The sequence below is a fragment of the Dromaius novaehollandiae genome, chromosome 1, assembly GCF_036370855.1.
Source record: "Dromaius novaehollandiae isolate bDroNov1 chromosome 1, bDroNov1.hap1, whole genome shotgun sequence".
In the NCBI taxonomy this organism is placed as follows: Eukaryota; Metazoa; Chordata; class Aves; order Casuariiformes; family Dromaiidae; genus Dromaius; species Dromaius novaehollandiae.
The window spans coordinates 151135203-151162872 of record NC_088098.1 but is presented as its reverse complement, the minus strand read 5'-3'; the positions used below and the strand labels follow the sequence as shown (position 1 = coordinate 151162872).

The 27670-nt window shown below is 36.7% G+C and overlaps 1 protein-coding gene across 2 annotated transcripts in view; it reads right to left on the bottom strand.

The window, feature by feature from the left end:
• The window catches only part of MRPS9 (mitochondrial ribosomal protein S9), a 34158-nt gene extending 7232 nt beyond the window's left edge, over positions 1–26926 (bottom strand). Inside the window, exons 1-6 of one of the 2 annotated variants that reach the window (XM_064502961.1) lie at positions 26732–26926; positions 19231–19410; positions 10481–10543; positions 10357–10387; positions 9271–9350; positions 2742–2824 (exon numbers count right to left, since the gene is read on the bottom strand). In XM_064502961.1, the coding sequence (XP_064359031.1) occupies positions 2742–2824; positions 9271–9350; positions 10357–10387; positions 10481–10543; positions 19231–19410; positions 26732–26812 (518 nt within the window). In that variant the 5' untranslated portion in view covers positions 26813–26926. The remainder of the gene's footprint in view (positions 1–2741; positions 2825–9270; positions 9351–10356; positions 10388–10480; positions 10544–19230; positions 19411–26731) is intronic. The other variant, XM_026103269.2, reaches the window with a different exon arrangement.
• Positions 26927–27670: the final 744 nt, after the last annotated feature.

Here is a 27670-nt window from a genome sequence, read left to right as displayed (position 1 = left end):
ATAAATCATGCTCATATAGTAAATATGACAAGGCCTGTGTTGATTTTAAAACACCTATCTTTTGAAAGGAACAGTAACTTCACCTACTGAATTAACAACACTAAAATTATGAATTTCATTTATGGGTTATTCATATTACTAAAATCCAAGATTGGTGACCATGAGTAACCTTCAAATAGTAAGGTAGTTTCCCCACAGCTTAAAACTTAGTTTTAAAAACCTGCTGCTACGTATGCAAGCAGTAAAGAGCAAAACTGAACGCAGAACCTTAAAAAAATCCTAAAGCAACAGTATTTTTTGCCTTTGATATTTACTTTTCTGCTCATTCTTCCAACACCACTAGCAGTGAGTATGGTCAAAGTACTAACGCAGCAATGACATACTGTCTTTTATCTACCGTATCATCTTGATCTGTTCTGTGCTAGATTAGACAACAAGCAGAAGTTGGTATCAGCACTCCTATTCTGGACAACAATACAGGAACTGCACTGACAATAGCAACAGCAGAAATCTGTAAGAAAACAGCCTCATATGGAGATGTCAATACAAACAAAAATCAATGCCTGTAATAAATCTTTGTGAAATATGTATCATATGAAGACAAAATAGAATGTCACCATAAATAAATATACCAATATTACCAAGTAAGTTAAAAGCAAAGATATAACTGTAGTTTCTTAACTACTACTATAAACTTAATGAATATTTTTAGTGGCATTAAGGAAGATCCAATTCAGAAAAGCATCCCTACTCAAGGTGATGAAGTAGTGCTTCTTAAGTACATATTTTAATGCTTTTCTGAGGCAGGGCCTGAGATATGTTTCCTTAGAAACAATGCTGTTTTTAATGGGAATCAAAAAAGGTCCTGATCCTAAAAGACTTAAGCTTATAGCTTTTCACATGTGAAAAATGTCACTGACTTCACTGAAACTAGCTATATGTAAATGTAAGCATAAACTTAAGTCTTTCAGTATCAGGTCCTAACCCTATGGTTAATATTACAGAGTATGTCCCGTCTCCTGTCTTCCCGCCACCTCAAAATCAAAATAACATACCCAACTAGAAAACCTTATCTACATTGGGAGTTAAATTATCCAGGTGCATCCCAGATGAAAGACCACATTCAATGTGGAAAATAGGTCTCAAATAATCCTTTGATTTCTTTGAAGTTTTACAAATGTAAAAAGGGAAAAAGCTTTCGACTCTGACCACCTTTCTGACCATTTTCCACATCAGTAAATCCACTGGCTTAGCTCTGTGAAGAGTCATATCAGATTATTTTTCAGAAAGATACACTAAGAAACTGAACTTATTTCTTCCCTTGTCTGCTCAGAAACTAACAGGAATCTATGATAAAACATTCTGTATGTCATGGGACTCTTTTTTTAAACTACAAAGAAACACAATTTCTGTTATTGAAGAAACAGAAATAATCCAGCAAATTAATCCTTTCTCTTCCTAACACAAATAAAAAATTGCTGAAATTAAGAAATGAAAGGCCAACATGATGTGCAACTGAAATAGCACATAAAGCTGGCTAGAAAATACACAGTAAGAATAAATATAAAAACAACTTCCATATTGAAAAAAGTAACCATACCAAAAAAAGCTACTTAGCAAAAAAGCAGTAAGTGCTGAAAACAAAATTTCCCAGCCAAATCCATTTCTTTTAACTACTTGCTTGATTTAATATTCTACCATATCAAGAAAGTGTTTCAAAAAAATTTCAAAACAGGTTGTATTCTTCTTGGTTCTCTTTAAAAAAAAAAAAAAAAAAGCTTTGTTCTTAAAGCATATACTCATTTCAAAGACAATCCTGATTGCATGCATTAAGAAACCACAAATCTAGCACTTCCCCATAGCTCCTTCCTCTGGCTGACATGTATCTTTTCTGTTCAGGAGCTAACTAGCTGAACAGCTTTTGCTGTGCTTATCAGAGAGGTTAAGGAGGAGAAAGAAGGAAGATTAAATTTAAAGACATTAAATTCAATAACTAACAATGGTGATATTTAAACAAATTCAGACAAATAAGATTGTCTGGAATGACTGCAGTTTTGATGATTTAGCTGTTCAAAATTATTAGAAGTAAAATAGTGAAACAATGTATTTTGATACTGAGTGAAATATTTGCAGATAAAAATATTCAAGAACTGTACCTAATGAAAGACAAGATCTGAGCTTTACACCTTAGCAGTGTCCGGAAGTGAGCAACTTACTTGATGTTTACAAAGGCCTTGTTTCTCACAAAGAACTTACCTCCTTTCAAAAATCTTTAATAAAGAAGTAATTAGAAAATTCTATACATAGGCAGAAGGCACTGAATCTTGGATATTATTCATTTTCAAATCACACTTTAGAATTCCTATACAGGGGAGAAAAGTGAAAGAGCAGGAGGAGAGATTCAAGAGCAAGAGAAATAGTTGGGTTTTTTCCCTATTTATACAGTTAGAACTGAGCACTCCACAGGTATTACGGACATACTTTTCAACATGAAATTAGCTTACAAATAGTAGCAAAGAAACAGCAAAAAGTCCAAAAATGTGTTTGTGGAATAAAAGGCAGGTGGGATGGGGGAAAGACTGCAGAAATACAGTTCTCTTGAATTTGGATTGAATTATACATTCTCTCCAAATTCAACAGGTCAAGAACACTGGGATCTAAGACTATAAGAAGCGCCAAAATAACATATTGAAGTATTTTAAGAAAGTTAATACCAATATTCATTCCAACTACAAGCTTACTTTTTTTCTTTCTCAGGAGGAAAGCCTTGAGCTGTCATTTGGTCTTGGTATTTCTGAGCATTTAGCAACATTCCATATGTTTCCTAAAAATATATATGGAAAAAAGTTTAAATGCATTTCTCCATTTAATATTTATCTTTCTATTTAAGAACACACATTCAGTTGCTTTAGCTTTCCAAACATCTAAAATTCAGAAAAGGTCAAAACACAGGCAAAACTTCAACAATCAAAAAAAAAATACAATCAGTGAGTTAAAACTAAATAAACAAGAACTTAGTATATTTAATATTTTTATATGCAGATCAAATTAATTCATTCTGAATTCTGCTATTTTTCTTTAACAATCTTCATTGTCTTCGTATATATGCTTTCTTAAAACAAGTTCTCAAACATATACAGGAAAGCAACATTTGTATAATCAATGTACTTTCACAACATAATGTACAGTAGTTTTATCTTGACTTTATCAAAATACTGACAAAGTAAAAGAATAAGAAAAAAATTAATTAATTTAATTTAGTTAGATTTTTCTACATTTATCTAGATTGTCAGCTGTAGAAGTGACCTGCATCAGTCAGAATTCCCTCTCACCCAGGCATGTCCCTAGAGACAGATTTAAGGTTGTACAGTTACCGTAATCAGTTTCTGTTCTTTCAAACGTTACTGATGTACTGACTGTGGATTTCAGCACTAATGCTCTTTTTTTTGGCATAACAGTTAGTTTCCTTAAGTTCTTAGCTATGTGTTTTCAAACAAGGCTCACTGTGACAGTGATTTACAAGTTTAGAAAAACAAAAATACTTTAAAAGATGCACTGAAAATATTACAGGAGAGATTATTTTAATAAAGTATTTTCCATTTTTCTTCATCTCAATAATATTCAGAGATTATTTGGTTCTAAATCACAAAGTCAAATACTCCTAATTATGACAGTAATTTAAATTAGAAGTTAAATAAAGAGTATTTGGAGAAATAATTATAAATAATACTGAAACAAAACAGAGCTGTGGTACTAGAGCAAAGTACTTATATTCCGAAGAATTTTCTTTTATTAACAAATGAAAATAGAAAGGTTATAATCACTTTCAGTTATTTTATTAATATAACGAGTTTTAGTAAAAGCTTTTAAACATAGAGAGAAACTACAGTAACAGAATTACTGGGGACAAGGAACGATCCTTTTTTTTTTTCCTTTGTACTACTTACAAAGCAAACAGATCATCAGCAAGAGGAAATGTAAGACAGTAGCTTATTCTCAAAAACTAACGACCGAAATGCTAGTTCTTAACATAACTAATACTGTGATTTGCAATAAGATACAACAAAGATTCTGCAGCTCTTAATATTTGTTCAATAAACCCCACAACCTTTCTCATAGTTTAAGTACCTACTGCTCAAACTGATTTATCCACTAATATAAAAACACACCCACACATACACTAAAAATATTTGTACTTAAAGTGTATGAACTAAGAACAGATTGTTATCTGAGCTACACTCAAAAGCATTTAAATAGACAGGGACAATTCACTAAAAAAGTCTTTGATGCAGGTCACTGGTAACACTTTTAACTGCAGAGTGAACAAAAGTATTTTTGGAATAATTCCACGGTATAAAACCCTAAAGTATAAAACTGTTCACCTTCCCCTAAGACAGTGCAGAAACTCATGTATTACAGTAGTATGCCTTCCAGAAATCCTTTATTCTTTAATAGAAATAGCTGTGTCAGGTAGGAACTAAGAACCTGTAAGAGTTCACATTTGTTTTACAGTCTACTTATCTTAAGACATAGGAAATAACATATAAAAGAGAACAACAAATGATACTTTCAAGTATTTCCAGACCTCACAAATTTATCAGTAGATCTCTTACTTTGTAAACTTACAAGATATGGTAGTATTTGGGCAAGATGCACGTCACATCACAAATAATCCTAACAGCTCATTTCAGACCAGCCTGCTAGGCTACAAAGCTTACTTTCTATATGAGAAACACCTGCCCCCCCCCCCCCCCGCCTTATGGTTTGGGTTAGAGGACATGGGGTGTGCCTGTCACCAAGCAATTTTTATGCGCTTGTAGTTAGATGAGAGGAAGAATTGGCATGGAAGCTTCTACTCTGGATTATAGGGAGGAAGGAAGAGAAGGAGAAGGAAGGTTTTGGCTGTAGGTCATCTATCTGGAGAGATCTCTACTGGAAGACTTGTCAGATTCCTGTGAGCTCTGCAAGTCTGTGGAACTGGATGAAGTCAAACCAGGCATGACAAAGAGATTTTGGACACTGAGAAGGCTTGCTAGGTAATTAGGAGGGGTACTGGGTTAGTAGGTCTTAGAAATGTATATGAAGGGTTCATACGTTGCTGCTAGCCTCTCAGCTCACCCTCCTGTCTCCATAAGGCATACAGTGCCACCTTCCTAACTGGCAAGAGAAGTCCAGTCTGCCTCCTCACAAACAGCCATCATCGTCACTACACTCTGGCATACACATTTATTTATTAGAGTGGTCAGCAAAGAATACATCAAACAGGTGCCTAACAAAAAGACAACTACATCAGTCTTACCAACAAAGATAAAAAAGGCAGAAATCACAGTTGTTACCTTAGTACAGACTGACTGTTGTCTGAACTGCTTCTAAAAAACAACTGAAATATCTTCAGGTAACAGGAAGCAAGTTCAAGGGACACTTCAGGATTCAATCATGTTCAGGAACTACTGATATATGTAGCTAAACGAAATGAGGTATGAGTTGCCACCTGCCAGTTTTTAAGACTTAGAAATTCATTGTTACAGCTACAAAGAAAGCTTTGCAACAGCTGGAACAGTAAGATTTTCCTTAAGATACTCTTTAGGTATTCCTGAGGAATACTAAAACTCCACAGCACATGTAAGTTCTAATAATGTGCACTTCCAGCACATAAGATGATCTCTTAAAATTATTCTGGTTGAATTACTGTAGCAATATCCATTCGTACAAAATGAAAAAAAAAAAAAAAAAAAAACTTTACACAGCAGATGAAGTCAAATAACATTAAAAAGTACTATCTTAAAGTACTTCTAAGTGCAGGAGAAATGCTCTTGCTAAATATAATTTCCTGCATATTCCTGGCAGTAAAAGTGGACTTGCATCTCTCTTATGAGACAAAATCTTGGCCCAAAGTATTAAAAAAAATTAATGCATGTATTTAATTTTTTGTACAGAGATGAAGTTGTCAGACTAATGGAACCAATCACATGTGTGAAGTAAAGTACGTGGATGAGTCTTTGCAAAATCAGGAATCATATGCAATGCCCAGTAATTTATCTGACAAATCTTCACTCCCCAAAGACTAAAGAAAGCTTCTGAAGAAGCCTGCTTTTTCAAGCTGGCAGGTGAAGATTTTACTAATCACTTAGAGATTCAATAGTCAAACTCATGAATGTACACATCTGTGTGTCTTGTAAACTCAGCTATTATACAATCAAAATAGCTGATTTCACAAGATTGGCTGTGTACTGAAATGCTTCCATTTCTAATAGAGGGATCAAATCTCAGATCTGTACAAGGATGCACCCTTTTAAAATGAAAAATCATATGCTTGTTTCCCTCTATATAAAAAAAGGAAAGAAATTAGCAAGTGGAACCCTAGAAGAACAGATTTATATGGAAAACACCTTGTGCAGTATATAATTTAATACTATGGTTAAAAAATGCTGCAGAGCCCATGTAATTTTATATTTTATTTTGCCTTTTTTTCTTTGCTTCTTACATGTTTTTGACTTGAGTGTATGCCTTTTTTGTTTTTATTTTTCTAAGATTTAAAATGCTCTGTGTATATATTATCTACAACCTCTGATATTTCTAAAAGAGGTACAAGAAGCAGAACATAAAATTATATTTGCTACACAGAATCATTTGGAGAGACTACTTTGTCTTGTTCTTCACGGTACAAAAATATGACCACATTTCTCTTTGAAAAAACTATGGAGTTAGAAGATGATCAAATCTACCATCATTAAACATCTGTGAAATGGTGTTTTGTGCAACACTTTTGTGTATCAAGAGAGAATAAATTGTCCTTTTCCCTGCAAATAAACTTTATTCAACAGGCAGAACAAAGACAACAATGGGAGTATAAAAAGTGAGTATCTTTTATTTAAAGTTCACTTAATATTCAAGCCATATATCAACATACACGTTGCCTGTTATAATACATATGGAAAATATATGCAGTCACTATTTTAATAAGTAGGTAATACTATTTATTAGCATTAACTAAACTAATAATACTGCAACCAGTTATCTCACTTGCAATTAATAAAATTCAAGTTCCATGTAAGTCTATGTAGTAATTAAGGACATAAAAGTTTAAGCTAAATAATGTTTATCCTATTTATTATACTTTATGTAACAATTTAAAGGATAGCCTCAAATGGGACTGAATACTTACACTAGTCTGTATTAACATACAACCTTTCTTTTTTCCTAGCCAAATGAATTAGCCCTGAGACTTTAAAATACATTTTCTTCAGCACACATTAGCCTTACCTAATAAGAGGTTAAAATAACACGGGGAATTTTATGCAGATTTCATCTTTCATTTGGTTAACTAACTAAAAGATTGTTAAATGCCACTTAATGGATTCAGGTTTATATAATTCTATTTAATGAAGATATTTAGAAACATTCTAAGAATGCTCAAGCACTTACATATCCTACACTAATGAAATCTGTATTTGTCAAACTGATTTTGTTTGACAGTGGTTTCTTACAGTGTGGCAACAAGATGCACACTACTCTCTTAATTTTCCAATGCAATCTTGCATACTCTTTCTAAAGGCTAGAAAGAGCTAAAAATAAACTTATGCTCCTTGTAAAATTTGTAATTTCTTCATTATGATGGAATGCAACAAAACATCTTGCCCTTGGGTTACTCTGTTTCAGCCAAAACAAATGCAAATGGCTTGTCAGATGACAGCTGTTTGATAAGGCTCCTCTACAAGACCTGCATGCTTTACTTTTTTCCGTGAAACTTGGGATGAAAGGCAGAAGGCAGGAAGAGAATTAATGTAGCATACAGTCTAAAGGCAATGCTACAACCGTGATTAAGTAGAAAAGTTAAAAGGCACAGATTTTCCACAGCCTCGCTGCGTGCAACCCATCCGTGTAACAAGTTGACAGGCCTAGCGCGTCAGCTCCATCATCCTCTCCGACAGCTAAAACGCAGCATTGCATCCCTTTTCAGAGAAAATTTGCGTCTGCACCATGAAGCGTTGTACATTATTTCTTAGCACTGCAGGGGGCTCAAGTCCATATGGAACCTTCACAAATATTACCACAGATCAAACCAGCGGCGTTTCGAGGCAGATTTGACATACCTATTTAAATGAACAGCAGGGGTCCTCGGGCTGCCTCAGGCTGTGCAGGAGAAAACCTCTGTGGAAAGCCTATGCTGCAGCTCCATTACTCAGCAAAGACACACTCTACATTTATCATTCATTTCATTTCTGCCAGGGCAAGAAGCTCATTTGCCCAAGGTCAGCAACAAAAAAGAAGGGGGGTGGGGAGTAGAAGGGTGTGTTTTTATTCTCTAAAAGAAATAAATGTACCTGACAAGTGGGGATTTTATCCTTTGGGTACACAGAACACAAATAAATATCAAATAATTCTAGTAAGAAAAATGACACACGGTAAAGCTGTGCAGAGAATTTGATAACATAAAATTTATTTTTGGAGAACAGACTAATCACAGAACCAACTTTTCAAGACTATCTATTGAAGAAACAAAATCTGACAGGACTGTCCAATTAAAAATTTCTGCATTCAAAATTAATGCGTTTGTCTTCTGTAAGTATACACAAAAAACCTGCCTATCTCTCTATAACCTCTTCTACAGATGCCGATAAAGCTTATGCTGTTGATGGTCATAGATACGAAATGTCTGTTCATAATTCACATCAAGGATCAGGATCTAGTGACGTTCTGTTAGATAAACTTTTTATCATAAAGGTAAACAGACACAGATCCTTACTCCTGGAACCACTCTAACAAGAACAAGCCTTAAGTTTACATGAATGAAAGTCTTAATTGATTTTTTTTAAGCAGTTTAAATGCAAATTTTCTTTTCATACTAAATGTCAGCACAAATAACATTTCCTATAGCTTTGCCCTTTAAGAGGAAAAATATTTGCTATTCAACAATGAATTTTCCCAAAACTAGACATTTTTGCTTTATACGCATTCTCCAGTACTAACCTTGTGCTACTGATCCAGATGTAGCATACAAGAAAGTGTTCATAGCCCCAAATGTAAAATAAACCCCAAATTAAAGCAGGAGATATAATGTACTTTGTTCTCTTAAATTTGATGTAAAAATACCTCTAAGAATGGATATTGTCTCATAATGAAAACGCATCACGTTCAACTTCAGGTGGTGGTATTATGGCCTACCGCGAAAATGCTGAGTAAATTCAGGAGCTCCTGAAACACATCTCTAGAATAACGCATGCTTGACTGAGAGCTAGCATTATTTATTACAGATTATAACATACTTACATGCATTAATGAATAATATGACTGCTTGCCAGTATAAAAGAGAAAGTGAAATGGTCGACCATCTTCTCCCCACTGGATTTCTAACGAGAAGCAAGAACAGATAAGAAAGCAATATATACTCATTAAAAATATCCTTCTATTTAATTGCAGTTTTAAACCTCTTCTACAACACTGATCACTTTTTTAAATATCAGAGAACAAAGATATTTCTTGGGTATTCAAACTGCCTGGAAATCTAATAATTTAGACCACCTTGTTAAAAAACAATCTCGATCTGCAATTATAACCAATTATTTAATACAGTGTTTTTAAATATCTTGTAATATGAGGGAATCCCTCATGTACATCTTAAACTTTCAAAGACTGTATTGTTGGTACTATAGATACAGATATCCAGTTTAGAATAGAAAAAAGTACAAATTAAGAGACATTTGAAATCTGCATAATGATCATGAAAGATGAAAAATTAACAGCTCTATAAAACAAAGTGTTCTAAACCCAGAACAAGTTCCATATTAGTATAACACGTCTAAACTAAACTAAGTACTAGTACAATTGTGTTTTGGAGGTAAGACAATTGTATTCAGAATTTGGGAGATTTTAGGACATGTCTTTGGGATGTTAAAACTTGGAGATCCATACAGTTTAAATAATGAGTTCAGTATTAAAACAAACAAAAACAAAAAACATAACAACAACAACAACAAGCTTCAAAGCTGTATGTCCTCTACCTTTCTGAGCAATGAAGTTACCAGGAAATTTTTTGGTTAAAAGTATTAATGAATACTTTATGGATGAGATAGACAGCTCTGACGAGAAGCTACAGAATTCAACAAAAGGTGTTCCAGTGATTTCAATGGATATTGCATGTCATCCTACCTACTGTATTTATTTATTTTTAAACAATCAAAAATATTTATCTATAGTCAGTTCACAAGATGTCTGAAAAGACCTCTGGAATTTCACAATCCAGCAGTATTTTTTATCCCAAGACCTAGAATATCAGGATCAGGGGTTGTATTGCTCACTTCTACATATAGGAAACTCCTATTATAAAATTAGAATTAGAAATCAATGAACACTTACTCCTCTTCTCTGGAAAAATTTCAGTGGGATGCTGTAAATAAACAAACAAACATACATCAGCAAAAGAAAAATGTTGCTTAAAATACTGTGCTAAAGTACTCAGAAATGCAACAAAAACTCCCACCTTCATCATGGGCCTGGCTCGTTCGTCAAATAAGCCAGAAGGAAAGAGATAGGCAATAGCTTTCTGAAAACAAACACAGAGATCATAAATGTATTTCTTCCTGCAAAAGAAGCAGCAAAACACACCTTAGATACTTTCTCTACAAAAGTAGCACAACTCATAGACAAATGAATCAGTAATAAAAAAGTGCTATGGATCTGCTGTGGTGAAAACAAAAGCAATTAATTTTCTTAGGAATCTTCACATGAAGAATAAAAAGACTTTGTTCTGAAGTCTGTGATCTAGTGTATCAATACTTTCTTCTTCAAAGTTTAATTTTTATAGTACATATTTATTGCAACTCAATAGAATACTCAGCTGTAAGTCCCAACTTTCCAGAGTGATTTTCCCTTAAAATTTCAAATACTGTGACTTCTAAGGGAATCCAGAACATTCATCTTTCCGAAAAGATCAGTGCTTGTTAACAGTGCCTACTGAGAGATTTTGAGAGTGCAAATTTTATTTATTCTAATACAAAATGACTGGACAAAATGTTTGCACATTTGGTACCCAGCACCTACAGACTTAGTTTCTTCAAGTCTATTAAAAGCAGCACTTGTTGTGGCAGTAGAAGATATTTTACATAGTCTCCATAAGAATTTCATTGACCATTCCATTTGGAAACAACTGTGAATCACTACAATCAATACTGAACGCGAACTAATAATAGTTGAGAGAAGAATGAATTCCAACTGTTGTTTCTCTTTTTTTAAAATATCAGTCCTCTCCCTTTGGACACCTAAGGGTTTGCCAAAACACAACTTAGAAAAATGTATGATGCTTATCACTCATGGTTTAGCATTATTCTTATGAAATATAGTACAAGTATAAAGTACAAGTAAATTGTTTGTTTTTACCCAACTAGCATCAACTGCTATTCGTACGTGACATTTAATGTTAGTATTATTTGCCTCCAGCAAATAAGGTAGGTATATGAATACTCCAAAGCACCCTGGCAAAATGTAAGGCAAAACAGCTTACAAGGTTAAATCCCATGAGATGTATTTCTGTTCAACATCACCTTACTTTCCCTTTTCAAAGAAACTAAAACATAATTTAATAAAGAAAAAAAGCATTCATGAGAACTGTTTGTTTCTGTTGTTTTTAAAAACAGAACAGAAAGAACTAGCCAGAGACAGTCCACATATGTAAGGGTCTGGTAAATGTGGCCTACTTTGGAGAGTGGGTATTAAAATTAGAGATAGAAATCTTTAGACTGTACAGTTACATGGACTACCTGAGTAAAACCCACTGCAGTGGTCTTAGCTGTACTTCCACTAGACAGTAAGGAAAAGTGGAATTCCACTAAAACCAGAGTTAAAAATCTTCTCTTAAGAATAATGCCTCTTTATTGGTTAGGTTATCTTAGGGCTATTACTTGGTGATAATTTTTGCATGGACATGGATTGGTTTGTCAGCGCTTCAACTGATTTAATATGCATGGAGTGTAAAAAGACTTAACCTATTACTTTCATTAATCCCCTACTGGCATTCTGAACAGAAATTCTGAGAATTCTGAAGCAAACAAAAGGCTTAACTTGATTTCATGAAATGGTAATTTTGTTTCTCTTAGTGACTACTATATTCCCATTTGTTAGTCAATGGGCATTTTATGCATACACGCAGTAGGTGAACACCTATTTATGAACAAATGGGGATTAATTATGATGACAATAGAGAAATCTGCTGTGAGCCAAATGATGCTAAACAAACACCTTATATAATAATATATTAAAAGAATTTATTATAGGATGCTGAGACTGACTGTGTGTGTACTTAAGAGGTAGTCTTTATACAAGCATTTCCAGAATCTCAAAACAGCTACTCTGACACTGAAATCTTAATAAATACCAACTATAAAGATTTACTGTTCATAACAAAGAGAATGATTGTCACTTGAGAAGTATTAAGTCTATAAAGTTTATTTTAGACAGCTTGTTGAGTGCATACTCATGCCTCTCATGCTAAAGCATATATAAATCTTACATTAAGCAAGCTTAAAATTGGTTTCAGCTCTCTGCACAACTAGCCAAAGAATAATAATTCCATGTCATGGGTTTGCTATCTTTTTTGTTCCAAAATCAAGACCGACCCTTCCTACCTTCTCCCTGTTTATGAAGCTGTGATCAAGGAGGGGTATTTTTCTTTACAGTCTGTTGGGAACTATCCTGGGATGCAAAAAAACTCCAGTTCAAGTCTTGCTTTACTTTATTCAGAAAAGTTTCTTCTTAAATAGCTGTAAACCAGGCTGCAGAGGGTCTTTAACTTCAATTTCTGATGTCCTCAGATTGTACTTTTATCAGACATCCCTACTAAGTTAGTCTGTCCCTCTGAAACTTTTTATGGATGATGATTTTGTCTATGCAAATGTTTTGGTTTTGTAGGAAAAGAGTATTTTAGCAAAACTGTAATCCTAAATGCTCATATTTACTAGCAATAAGATAAGATGGTGGATCAATGTCAGGAATGATATAGGAATTAGTCCTGCTGAACCACAGCTGGAAGGTATAAATATTAGGGAAACCTTTTCCTGAAATCATTTAACAACGCAAATCTTCAGATTTGAAACGCAGGTTTCCTTTCAAGAATCTTCATCAATTGAATCAAAATTCAGTAGAGCATTAACTGCATGTTCTGTATTTTCCTGAACACACAAAAAGCGGATGAAAGTTACTTTATAATTTTTTAATCAAGGTTTAAATATTAACAGTGAAGCTCCCTGGAAACCTTTGAGGTCTACCTGCAGTTCTGCATTCCAGGAATGGCTATATGGCCCACATCCTTCTTCCAGTGATTAATCTGAATTGAACTCTGGATGGGAAAGGAAATGTCGAGAGGAGTATGACCAAGAAATGCTTTCCTGAGGCCATCATTTGAAATATGAAAGATTCATTCATCCCATTCTAACTTCCACAGATTCTGAGTAGCTATTTCACAATTTCATTTGCTAAATCACACTGCTTTCATCACCTCTGGGCGTCAAACACAACATCTTTTTAAGAAAGAAATATCCATAATTATTTTCAGCATAAACAAACTTAAAAATCTTGGTGCCTAATAACACACTGGTGTTTCCACAAATTATGTAAACTCCTGGAAAAAGTGGAATGGTTTCAGCCTTCTTCTGCAAACAATTTTAGCGGCTTCCTACAAAGATTGAAGGGTGCTTATTTTAAATGCTGCTGTTGATCCATGCAGAAGAAAAATACTCTGTAGTTACATCTTTAAAAATGGTAGATTATAATGAACACAAGGTAGAATTAACATATTTACATCAGACGTTTCTTAAACTGAGTTGGTAAACATAACATTCCTGCTACCTAAACTAGAAGGAATCCTGCCAGATTAATACTTGCTGAGGGACTAGTCGATTCAATGTATTGCTACAGGACTGCCAGTGCCTTTTACTTGCGGTTGTAAATTTGAATTCCAGCCAGTTGGAATAACGAGAACAAGCTTCTGCCCCATCAAAAAATTGTATCTGGTGGTCCTTCAAACAAATTAAATGCAAAATAACTCATTAAATAACCTGTCTGGAACCGCATGTGGCATGCTGTGCAAATTTGGTACACCTGCCACATCCTCATTTTCCCTCTTCATTGTACATGTTGTACACACTGACTTCTGATCCCTTCTGATTCTTGCGCCCTTCTTACCTACAAGCCAAAAGGTTTCGTTCGCTCACTTTCTTAAAGGCCAGAGAATCTAGTTCCAAATCGAATACATCCAGCTGGGCCAGACTGTGTACGTGTTTTTTGGTGATTTGTTTTTGTTTAAGTGTCTTGAGAAATTTAAAATTCAGTGCCTCTAATTCAAACCGAGTTGAATCTATGAGTCATACTGGGATAGGGGAGGGAGACCGTGAGCCAGTTCAGTCCTTAAATTATCCTCCATGGGTAGGAGAGTGGTTTGGAAAGGGAAAAATCCATCTTGCCTAAGTGTCTTCCTGTACTTCTGCTAAATCCACAGTTCAAACATGAAACGTCCCACTCTAATTGCTCAAATTATGTGTAAAGATAGTCATGAGCTATCCAAGAAACGTCCAGTGAAGAAAAGTACTTTGCCGAAAACATAGAGGAAAAAAAAAAACCCTGAAACCCTCCACCCTGGGATTCCCTTTCAGCAGTATCTTCTTTGGCACAGGGGACCAAGTATCAAGCTCATTCCTTTTTAAATACACACAAAACATCAATCATCAAAACACTAAGCTGAGACGTGAAACTTTACACTGTAACATTTTAAGAGAATTTCTGAAGCTGTTTCAGCTTCTGTTCCTCAATTTGATCAAACCACACTCACTTCGCTTCTTAAACCTTGCTTCCCTAGGAAATCTCCAGTTCTTGAACTGGATTGCTTAGCCACTGCAGTTAAGTACTTCTCAGACAGAGATGGCTGATGGAAGACCTGTTTATACTCTTAACCATACTAGCAGTAGTATTTAGAGATTTCAACATCTAAAACTGAGAATATTTGAGGTAGATATGGGAATGAATATTAAATAAAAATGTACATGAAATGGTAACTTGGAAACAGCCTTTTTATTTAATGAGACAGAAAAGATAAACAAAAAAGTGACATACCTAAGTTTACTGTATCATAAAACAAAATCCTCCTCTAATGACTAACTACTAAAATTTATTGAAACCACTCCATTCTTTGTCATCCATTATCTGAAGCTGAAGTACAGTTTGGGCAGAAATAAATTTCCAGTTTACAGTGAGACACCGTTTTAACCGCAATCACTGAAAAAAAAAATTGCTATTATAAGCAACCCCCCCAACCTTAACATTGTTAATTACAATATATTATTTTTTATATTAACGAATTAATCATTAAAAAAAAATCAACATCTTGTCCAGGGCTTTCAGATAAAAATATCTGTATTGAGAGAAACAATCATTATTTCTATTTTCACAGTAACTTTTCAAAACACTGAACAATATTAATCAGAGAAGGAAAAAATACAACAACCATCAGTTCAAATGAACTTTGATGTGGAAGTATGAAAAAATACAGAATGATGTAGAATTTAGCTCAATCTAGAAAAAAAAAAGTTGAAAAAAGTGCTCTAGCTTCTACTGACTAGTTAAAACACAATATAAAAATCCAATGATTTATTGTTAGGACAGCACTGGACATCATACTCTTCTTACAGACAACAGAAGATTCAGAAATGTATTGTGTTCCGAATAACATTTCTGGCATTTCACATAGGCTAACACTCATTTCTAACAGTTTCTGTAGATAAAATTTGAACTTTGTTTAAAAATCAGATGTATTCAGCTGTTTTTCAAAGCAAGTCAGTGCCACATATTTTTGTTACGGAAATCTTAATTCATTGAAAGAACCTATACCCTGTGAGGAACAAAGTGTCTCCGATGTTTATAACACATTTTCATAGTGAACAATTGTACTGGTACTTTTGTAACAAGACATATGCAAGTGAAGATATTTTAAAATATGTATTTTATATTAAAATTATCCAGTCTGCATGACAGCAATCTATTAGGTCATACAGCAGACAACAAAAGAAAATGAACATAAGTGTTATTCTAGCTTTTGAGTTTTACTGACTCTTTTGGGGAAGAGTACTGCTTCATAATGTGTTCAGATATCTAGAAGAGCATTTAGTGATTGCATAAAAATGAGTAATAAAAATACTGACATATAAATAGGTCATGGAGATTAAGATGCTTTTCTTGTATTAATCTTACTTAAGATTTCTGGGCCTTTAAGTAGAGTATCACAGAACTGACAGTGGAAAATGAAAGTAGGCTGTTTACTACAACCATAAGTTAAAGTTAAATCACAAAATAAAAGGATTACAGAATCAACCAGGGAAATGCACTGGGTCAGGACTGCAATCTCTATTAATTAGGTATCCCAGCTGGGCAGTGGGTATGCAGCTGTTAACTTGATCAATGACTTACCTAAATGTCATCTCTACTGATTCGCTTATAAATTACCAGCAAGTGAGACTAATGTACAGGTGCTAATTTATTTAAACTGTTCTCTGCAGTTCTACATAGCTTTATAAACTGCATCTGGCACCTAATGTTAGCTGTCAGTTGTACTTAGACATGCCTGTCCTAACGACTCTGTTCATTAGAAATGAGCACAAATTATGAAATATTGTGAAAAATGATACATCAAATGGAATGGGCAAAGCAAATCAATTAGAGAAACTTCATACCACATATTCACACATAGGAGAATAAAACATCCCAGCTTCAGAGCAAGGTCTATAATACCAATTAAAAAGCAATCGGTAGACTTCTGCAGAGTTATACATCAATTTGCTAGATTTTTTCTCCCCAGAAATATAGTTGTAATGCACAGCTCAACTTTTCATTCCCACATAAAAGCATCAGTAAGAGGCAATTCTGCTTCCACAACATGCAGGAGAAGGATTAACAAGTAAGTCAACTTATTTTCCTCCTTAAAACTTCACAAGGTTTAGCTTTTATTAAACTATACCTAAAACTCTAGTGAAGGACAGAATCCTATGATGTCTACTTTTGAAATACACTGCATAGACTGATTAACAGTAGAAGACATGAAGGTATATAAGCAGTCATCAGAAAGAATTATTACTGTTCGAAATGTAAAACTTAATAATTCTCCTGCCAGTGCTTAAGCAGCTTTTATATTTTTATAACAGAAATTTAATTATGCATAGCAGACACTATTATGCACTCTAAGTATTTTCAAAACCTGATGGAATACGAACAAATTAAATGTGTACCATTGATACTTGGTATCACTAAATAAAACATTGTTCTTTTGGCTCCATTTCTCCACCTTCCAGAAACAAACTTTGTGAAGAGATCCCATATATGTCACCTGCATTGCATTTGTAAAAGCTAATTTTCAGAATGAATCTACTTCTACTAATGATAGAGCTCAGTTATTTTGTGCAAAGGACCATAGCGATGTGGGGTCATAAAGGAGAAAACCCTTCCCAGATATGGTCATTTTCTACTTCTTGAGATCTTACTGTCTGTAGGCCTTCCCACTGGATTCGATCAAGGGAGTAAAGTCGGACCGCAGGTGAATGCACTCTCTTACCATTTAAACTTTTGGGAAAATTAACCTATTAGCCTAAATATTAAAATTAACCTAAATATGTACTAACATGGGAGTTTTTTGGTGACCGGTCCATGTATGAACACTTTGCAAGAAAGTAACTAAATAAGTTAAGCTTCACTAAGGGAAAGAAAAGAAAAAGAAAAACTATCTGAAAAACACAGGGAAAGAAAATTTTATAGTCTTTAAAGAAACGAGAAAGCCAACAAAGAAACAGACTGCTCTTACTGTTGACACACATGCATTGACATAGACTTTACTTTTGACAAGACCTTATTCAGTTTCTATGGAGACTAGAAGGGTCTTCAATGGCACTTGCCTGTAGAAGACAAGAGCAAAGTCCTATCTACCTACAACTCTGAATGAAAGCAATCACAATATCAGTGCATAGTGCTGTACTCATAAAGCTTGATTTTCAATGGATTTGTGACTTGAAGTCAAGCTTCCCTTATGGATTTTCTGATATCTGATAACACTCACGACTCATTTCAGCCTTTTTCTCAGCAGGTCATTATAGCATCTCTCTTCTCTACTTTGCCGTCCATTTTCTGAGAAGTTTTAAGAACTTAGGTTTAAAGCTTCTCTGTCAAATGTGGTTGAAATTGGCCTGCATCATCACCTACTGATGGAGATATCTTTCTCAGCATAAGCATGCTGTCAAGATCTCCTATTTGGGCACAGCTATGCTAGAAAATTCTGCCACAGAGAGATGACAAAACTATGCTAGCAAAACAGTCCTCTCCCTCTGGACAAACTAAACCATGCACTTTTCTCTTTTGGCACATGCTGCATTACTAGTTCTCCCCTAAGGGCCCTGCTGATATACTGAACTGCCATGGCTATAGTTATAGTGTTTCTGCAAAACAGAAAAAGCTTCAGCCATGAAACTGCACACAATTTCAAAAGTTACTAAATGACATTTCTCCTCCCTCTCTCTGATGTGTGACAAAATAAGATAAAAATGACAGAAATGAAGACACGGTGGGACATTAAAAGAATCCATGCAACATTACTTTGTTTTTGCGTGAGACACTGCATATCTATACATGAGCCTAGATGACACAGAGAAAGAGGGGGGAACCCATCTGTCAGTTATCAGAGGAAATGGCAATAAAATAATATGTTTGGAGCTACTGATATGAACTTAAATTCAGTTCTATATTTGAATCCCTAAGCAAAGCCAGTGTGTTGATTGTAAAACACTTATAAAATTTAATTTGTATTACCAGCAACCACGGTATCACAAAAGAAAACCTCACCTAAATATACACAGCAGGTCAAATTGTGGGTAAACGTTTCCAAGTGCTACATAAACCTTTACAGTGCCTCTTATAACCTCAGATCAAGGGGATTATCCATTAGTACTTTTAAAGAGGACCTACTGTGCTTTAGCAAGATATGGTATACAGTTCTATACTGTGATGCCTGACCTCACATGGTAGCAGGGGTAGAATCTCTATTCACAGTCACAGTTGCAATGTTTGCAACGTTTAGTAGTATTCTTTCTTATTCTGACAGTTTGATTAAAATTCACAGAGAGCTGAGGGGCTCCTGCTGAAGTAAAGTGCTTTCAATATCTGAAACTCTACAGTAAATTACTTCTCCAACAGAGCAACTGTACTTACATCAATATCCTCTTGGGTAAAAGTTTCTGGATCTTCTCCCATCATGTTGGCTAAATGTCTCTTTCCTAGGTTGAACTCTTCAATCTGTTTTTTAATAAATGCTTCCGTGTACTTTTCAGGTCCTGAGGCTGCTACATTTTTCCTCTGCACTACTGCAGTGGTATAGATTACCCTTAATGTCTAACAAAAAGAAAAAAAAAAAAAAAGGAGGAAGAGATTTATTTTGTATTTTTGGCACAGTGAGCTCTAAATAAAATGCATAGCATAACAAGCCTCACATACCTATAAACAAGATGCAACACACTATTTTAGTAAGTTAAAAAAGTTAGTCAGTCATACTCACAAAACCATTTTCTTCCAGTTGCTTAACACCCATAAACTGATATACACATTCTAAAAGTTGAGCATTTTCACACATTAAAACTAATTCTGAGCAATTGCTTTTCTTCTTATTGAACATATTTGTATTTTTGCACCAAGATTTTAAGTTGCTGTGGTATTTTTTTTTATTTAACAAGATTTTTCTGACAGAGAATAACGGCGTTGTACGTTGTACATCCAGCAAAAGCAAAACATGGCACTGATTAACAGATGCATAGTTTTAATAAATAAGAGATCTATCAGCACCTAAGCAGTTTTACATTCACAAAAACAGGATCTCATAACGAAGTATGAAAAGAATCTGTGGGGTGCCTGTTTAATGGCTTACAGAATCACACGGGTGTCCTGTGTCTGCACGAACACTGCTAAAGACTCTGCTCCTTGTTTGCAGTGCCAGAATGGTTCTTAAGCTATTTAATATTTCAAGTAAAACTATTAGAAAACTAAGGCAATTCTTATCAACAAATACTTCTAAACATCGTTCCAGCTCAGAAGTCATAACACGGGGGATGCTTATCTTTTGACTTTTGTGAGAGACAGATTTGTCATTTTTTTAATCAAGATCACCACCAGTTAAGTTAAGTGATTTCAATCAAGCTCTCAGAGAGAAACCAGAGACAGAGCTGACAGAGCTATAATGTCCCAATTCTGGCCTAGTGCTAATTTTCATGCACTTTTCTTCTCTCCAATTTCTCTCTAATATCAGTATTAAGAAAGTCCTCTGTTGCTTAATTATTCCATAAACTGACTGGAGAGCTGATTATTTGTTTGGCCTTCTTGACATGGGAGCAAAATATATATATATTGCAACAAAAGAAGTATGAGGGACAGAAAAAGCACAGAGATAACTACTTCTGAATCAAAAAAATGCCAAGTTTGTTCACCAGATAATAATCAATGGTGCCCTGAAATATTTCTCTCCAGCGTGCTACTGCTCGAGTTTGTGACCAGACAGTGCAGTTACACAGGCTGAGTGAGGATATCTCACACCTCACCACTGCCAGCAGCAGAGGGGGCCAGCTTCCCCCATTCTTTCCCCTACTGCTTTCGCTCACCTTGTGGCAGTTTTGGCACTCAGACTCTTCTGCAAGCCAACTCAGCTGCCTAAATTTAGCAGAACACTAACTTCTGCTTTCTCCCGAAGAGCAGGTAGTTCTCTGCTGAGCTAGCAAGTCAAAGCAATTCAGAAAAGGCTCTGACAAGGGCCAGGGCTGACATGAGAAGGTGGCAGAACCACACAACCAGGAGCAAGAAAAAAGAAAGAGGAGTTCCCTCTTTACCTTTATTTCTTTTGGAAAATTATTAAATTGCCTCAGCTGCTCCTGGAGCTGCAGTCTACCACTGACTGAACATCTAAAGCCCAAACACACACAGAGGAAAGTGAACTAGCTAGCAGTCTTATCAAGAGGGACAGAACAAAGCTAGCATCTGAAATGATTAAACGCCCTGGGAGTCATAGGAACAGTCTCCAGATCACAACGTAGACATGCTAACCATTTTGAAGAATGTCACCATTCTGAGTTAAAATAATAACTCAAAATACTATCTATCTTTCTGTAACTAATAAAAGTACAGCACCAGTATTCAAACGATTATAACCATGATGACATGAACACACGCAGATGTTGTCTCATCAAAATAAGATTATATGCACATTTGTAAAACAGGAACAAAAAAAGTGATCCAGTTTACACCTTTTGTTAATAACACTAACATGGTAAAACCACAGGTAGTCGCTGAATCATGCTGAGATGCACCTTTTCCATTGCACACTGCTTTGCAGTGCAGAAAGACTTACAAAAATGCATTTATACCCTTCTTAAAGATAAGATAATCATCACTGGATTATGCTTTAATGACAAGATGGTAAAAATGGTCATGACAAATGGAAAAGAAGTCTAACCACTTCCATATTTATCCTCCATGACTTGAATACATTAGCAAAATTCTCATGAGTTAACTTGCACAAATTTCTCCTGTGATTAGAAGCTTTGGGTGTTCTGTATTACAGTCAAATCCTGCATGAACAGGAAATGAAACACAGCTTTTCTTGTATTTTCACAGAACACAGTTGGTTTTCTGGACATCTGGTAGCCAAGGCTGGACCAGCCCAACACATCCAATTTAGCGCACATATGTAAAACTATTCATGAGCAATTTATCTGTCCATGACTGTCTCAGGCTTCAACTTACAAAAATCTAACAGCCCTGCTTAAAATTTCAATTTGGAATAAAGACTACCATATACTGTCTTAAACCTATGTATAGCATTTGCCTGTGCTGCAGAATAGGTCCTATAAATTCAATAAGGCTTGATGCAGAAGGTGAAATAATATAAATAAGGCTGCACAAGTTGAAAAGAACTAAAAACCCCTCTATATTTTTATAACTTGACGTAGATGAAAATATGCCTACCTCCCACCAAGACAGAAAATTAAGCAGTATCTCACAAAATTAAGCAATATCTCTGCCAAAAAAAGTTTAAAGACAGCTCTGGAATTTGGTGCTCAGGATGCTGGTGTTGCTTTGTTTTCTCCACAGCTTGTACTTATCGTATGGAATGCTAACTCTGGTTTGCTCCTTTTCTTACATTTATGTTTTCTGTGAGCTTATATTTATATAAAAGGAATAAAAAAAATCTTAAAACTGCAGTTTCCACCAGGAAAGCTCTGGTGATTGCCTTAGAGTAAGGCATGTAGACTTAGCTCTACATGTTCCCTCTTCTTCTCTCCTAGATACTCTCCAGGAAAGAATTCTATTCATCTTCTTACTTGTCTTAATAGTAACTAATTATTTGTAATTCTTGTTAATGAACATATGATTCCTTATTACTGGGCCCAAAATTGCTTTCTCTCTACTATGCTTTAGACAGGATACTTAAAAAGATTGCTTTCATCTTATTCCTGACAATTTCTATTGTAATTTTCTCATTTTTGTCCTCCTTCCCTCAAGCTATTCATATTCTTCCCTAGTTTTAATTTGTCACTAATCAAAAGTCCCTGGACACACGAACTGTTCATAATTAGAAAACAGCCTCTTATGCAAATTAATATCTATTGTATTGGATACCTCTTCTGGGACAAGAGTACTATTTCATGGGTGGTATGGGCAAGAGCTGCAAAGCAAAGCCAAATGCTTGTGGCATTTCAGTTGAACAAGAAAGTGCACTCCTCTGCTTTCCAGAGGAAACCACAGAGGTTTGCATTTACTTTTTGCACATTTCATGAAGCAATATTGCAGACAGCAGCCTCTCCACTTTTTAAACAATAATGGAGATTAACAGTACTCCTGAAATAATACTGTTCCACTGGCATGGGGGAGAAGGCACAGGCTTACTTCTAGCTAGAACTCCCAAGAATTAAGCCTCCCCCCTCTGCCCCCCCCCTCCCCAATTACTTAACATTAAAACAATTTGGCAAATCCTGATTTGCCAGGGAGACAATAAATATATAGAAAATCAGCTTACATAAAAAATTGCCTCAAAAAGACTAGGTGCTTTCAGACAATTTCAAGTATTCTGGCCTATTTTTTCCCCAAGAAGAGAGGACTTGTTTGCTTACTCATGTCACAGTAATTTTGCTTTACTGGTGTTAAATGGGTGTAAAACCAATGCATATCACTAATAACAAAGAATCAAGCTTCCTGTACTTTTGATATGGGAAGAAAGTGGACGCAAAGACAGGGAAGACTTGAACTGAAGAGATACAGCTACCAAGAGAGGCTGGAGTAGGCACCAACTTTCGCACTGTGTATATAGCTGTAGATATTTTCACGCTGCTTCTGTGCTCTAAGCTTGGCAGACTTCAACCATTTCCTTTTCCAAAACCACACAGCACACAACTAGGTCTGCACTAAGAAGTTATCTTTGCAATAGAACTTAACCAGCAGATGCACAGTTGTATAATCACACCAGCATGCAGGACTGGAGATGCCTGATGTCCATCAGCTTAGATTATGGATACAGCTAGTGCTACAGAACCAAGCAGACTAACAGCAGTCCTTTGGTCATTCACTGTATAAGAAAAAACATACATTATGTAAATACCATACAGAATGTAAATGCTCAGAACAATCCTGAGTTTCTAAAAAACAGACTGTTCAACATCTAAGCTTTTGTCTTTCTAGTGCAATGTTTCTAAATGTGTTTTAATTGATTTACTTAAATACAATATTTACATGATCTCAGTTTTCAGCTGGCCTTTGAATTAATTAGGTGGATCAATATCAGGCTAATGCTTTAATAAGTATTTTGTAAAACACAACAGAAAGTATCACAAGGTGTCAGCAAATAAGCATAAAAGATTGTCTATTACTTTTCAGATATGTCAAAGGATTTCATTAGAAGAAATTTTTACTCAAGTTGAATTATTTCCTAAGAGGTAATTGCAAAACTAGTATTCTCCCACACAGAAAATCATCTTTCTGTGCTTCTTCAATCAAATCTACACATATTAGGTTTTGTTTATTCTGTATGCTATGGAAATATGAGACAGCTCTAAACATATAGATACCTTGCAAGCATCAGACTTGCATAATGGGGAATAGGATTTAGATCTGGTTGTTTTAAGGCACAAGTTATCAAATACTAACACGCTCTTCAACTCTAGCTTTGTTATGAACCGAAAAAAACTGCTTCCTTCCAAGCACGCAGTTCTGGGAGACTGTCAGGAGAGAAAAGTGATATCACCCTTCTGATGTCAGCACACATACCATCCACAGTGATTTACATAAGGCAGCAGAAACAGCCAAATGCAATAGCTCATATGGTACTCTGAACTCTTCTGTTGAGAAGAATGCTACGCAACCACAACAGAAATGATAGACAGTAACTGAGTTAGATCATTTATTTTCTTTATAAATTGGGCTAGATGTCTAATTGTGTTTTGCTTTTTATAAATTGGGCTAGATGTCTAATTGTGTTTTGCTTATTAGAAGGACAGAACAAAGACCTATTGTTTAGTCAAAGCTGAGGAAACCAGAATTACAGAGTTTCTCTTCCATTTCCTCTCTCAACACGAGCAGTTTTCAAATATAGGAACAAGAAATTGAACTATTTTCCATACCAAGATGGACAAGAAGTAATGACTTAAATTCCAGCAAGGGATATTTAGGATATGCATCATAAACAAGTTCTCTAACAGTAAGGACTGCTAGGCACTTGACATAAAAAATGGTTAGAGCAGGTCGGAAAGGTGTCAGCTCAGCATCTTGTCCTCAAGAACAGCCACAAAGACAGGACAAACAAGTAGCGACATTTATCCAAGACACTTCCCTTGTCTCCAACAACCAAAGACATGTTGATATCTTGTATTTAACAGTCCTCAGGAGAATTTTCTTGCATTTGATCTTTTTTGTACTCACATAAATGACTAGTATCCACAACATTCTCACAAGAGTTCCACGCGTTAACTACATTTCATGTGAAAAAATATCTCTTCGTTTCCTGGGCCCTGCCTCCCATTAGTTCCTTTCATATCCTTTAGTTCACAGACAGTTAAAAATAGGAAGATTTTTATACAGCTACAGGCTTAAGTATAGTTCCTGCCTTTTGGGGATGGAAGGGACAGACAAATGATCTCTCACAGCCTCTTCCAGCCCTGCTTTGATACTATCTCCTCAATTATGATAGAAAAAGAATTCAGCTCAAATTCAAGCAGGCACCTGACCAGGAAAACTAAGTTATTGCCATAATTGTATCTTTGATACAGGATAATCAAAGCCAAACAAGATGCTTAAATTAAGGACTACATCAAGCATTACATTTTTAACCTTACTCTCATTTTCATTCCTTGTACAACTTAAGCATGTGAATTTCTGATTGCTGCATAAAAAACTACCCACATGGAACCAAGTCCATGCATTTCTACGTCTAATGTATTTATCTTCTGTTACCCCATAGTCAGTCACTGAAAAGTTCAGCCCTCACTATCCTAAATTACTTTGTAACTTCAAAATATTACCAGCTTGCCTTTATGTACATTTGTTGATCACTGATTAAATATATATAGGTATATGAAAGAGCACAGACACAGGGGCTGTCACTTCAACACTGACAGCAGCTAAGCTGTTTAATGAACTGGTACTCTGTTGAAGACTGCTGTCTCAAAATAAGTAGATAATCCTGTTCAATCAGAAATTGCTGCACTTGTGGAAAACATTTCTCTCTCTATTGCAGGAATCAGTAGAGTTCATTATCTACCTATCTTCTGACCAAACACGATTCAAGACAATCAACCTCAAAAATTACTGTTGATTCAGGAATCTCAAAGCACTTTACACATGTTTAAGGCCGTGCTCTATACATTAGCTCTCCTAATTCTAGTAATATATACAAAAAAGGCCTTAACTACACAGAAACATTAAGAAAAAAAAACTAGGTTAACTGTAGGACTGACTTTAAAGTGGCTGGCTTAAAGCTGTGCTAAACACTTACACGTGGGTTTACAATGTGTCTGTTCTTCCCAGCAAATGCATCTCGGGAGTTACTAAGAGATAAAAGCACACAAGTTTTAGTTTGGTCCACTGGTATGCCTCGTTTTGCTTCGGGACAGTTATTACGTAGCAGCAACCACAGGGCAAATCCCTGCACTCATTAAAGCAACGCCCACTCCGCGCACGCTCCTTCCTGCTCAAACCCCGTTTACACACACCGCCCGTGCCCCGTAACGCCACAGCCGAGTCAGGCCGTGCAGAGACAGCGAGCGGCACAAAACCTCGGCGCAACCGCGGACCGACGGCAGCTCGCCGGCAGGAGCCTCTCCGAAATGAGAGCGGCGACACCTCGCGTCGGGGCCCCCCGTTGCTCGCCAGGTGCGCGGCGCTGCCGCCCGGCCCCCGCCCAGCCGCGCCGGGGACGCGAACCCGCGTTAGCGTCTCCGCAGGCCGCTCCTGCCGGGCCCGCGCCCGCCGCACCGGGCCCGCCTCCCCCACTTCGCCCCCTCGGGAGCCCTGCCCTCGCCTCCTCCCGACGGAGGAGCGAGCGAGCAGCCACGGCACGGGCCCAGTAAGTCCGCTTCCCACCAGGGCCCGGAGCAGGGGGAGCCAGCACGAAGCAGCCGGTCTCTCGGAGCGGGGCCGAGGCGCTCAGCGCGGCAGGGAAAGGGCCCGGCGCGGCTCTCACCTGCGCGCGCGGCCCGTCCCGCGCCGCCACGCTCCAACGGCCGCCCAGGCGCAGCACGCGCCCAACGGCTGCCACCGCCATGCCCGCGGCACCCCACGCCGACCGCCGCGGGGAGGGCGCGGCGCAGCGCACCGGCCGGCCGCAGCGTGCCCGGGCGCCGCCGATTGGCGGGTGGGGCAGAGGGGGCGGGGCCTGCCCCGCGCCTGCGCGCTACTCCCCTGTGTGGTGTCGCTGACGCTGCGCTGGGGGTGAGCGGGTGTTAGCGGTGGGAGTTTGCTTTGCCTCGGCCTGGCGCCGCTTCTGAGCACGGCTGGAGGTTGCTGCGTGCGGCTCGGCCCCGGGTGGGGTGAGGGTGGAGGGCGTGCTGCGCTGGGCGGCGGTGCTGGCCCCACAGCGCCTCGGTTCAGTGCCAACGGCCATTTTCTCTCCGTAGGTAACGGCAGGGCGCGCTTGGTTTTGTAACCTGCGCGTAGGTTTTTGAGGTGAAGACCAGGGGCTTGCGCGGGCGTGCAGGTGCTGCCCATAGTGTACTGACGTTTGAGCTATGGGAGGCTGGATTTGCTTTCCCTTCCAGTGAAGGAGGAGATAGGTGGGGGGGTTTTGCTTAAAAAAAAAAAAAAAAAAAAAAAAAAGTTACTGTGTTGAAGGTGATACAGAGCATCGTTATGGAAGGCATTGGTAAAACAGGTGGTATAGTTAACTTCCATTCTCCAAAGAAAAATGATGAACTACATTTTTCTAATTTTAAGGTCCCAGAACTAGATTTTACCTAGATTTTTTGTTTGAGCATTTGGCTTATGCATTTCTATGTATTGGAACTTGAAATGTATTTGAAAAGTAAAGCACAGTAGCATTATTAGAACTCAGCCTAGTCTTTAAAATTATGGTTTATTATTTGTGTTATGGTAGCATTGGGGACCCATACAACAGTAGGCATCA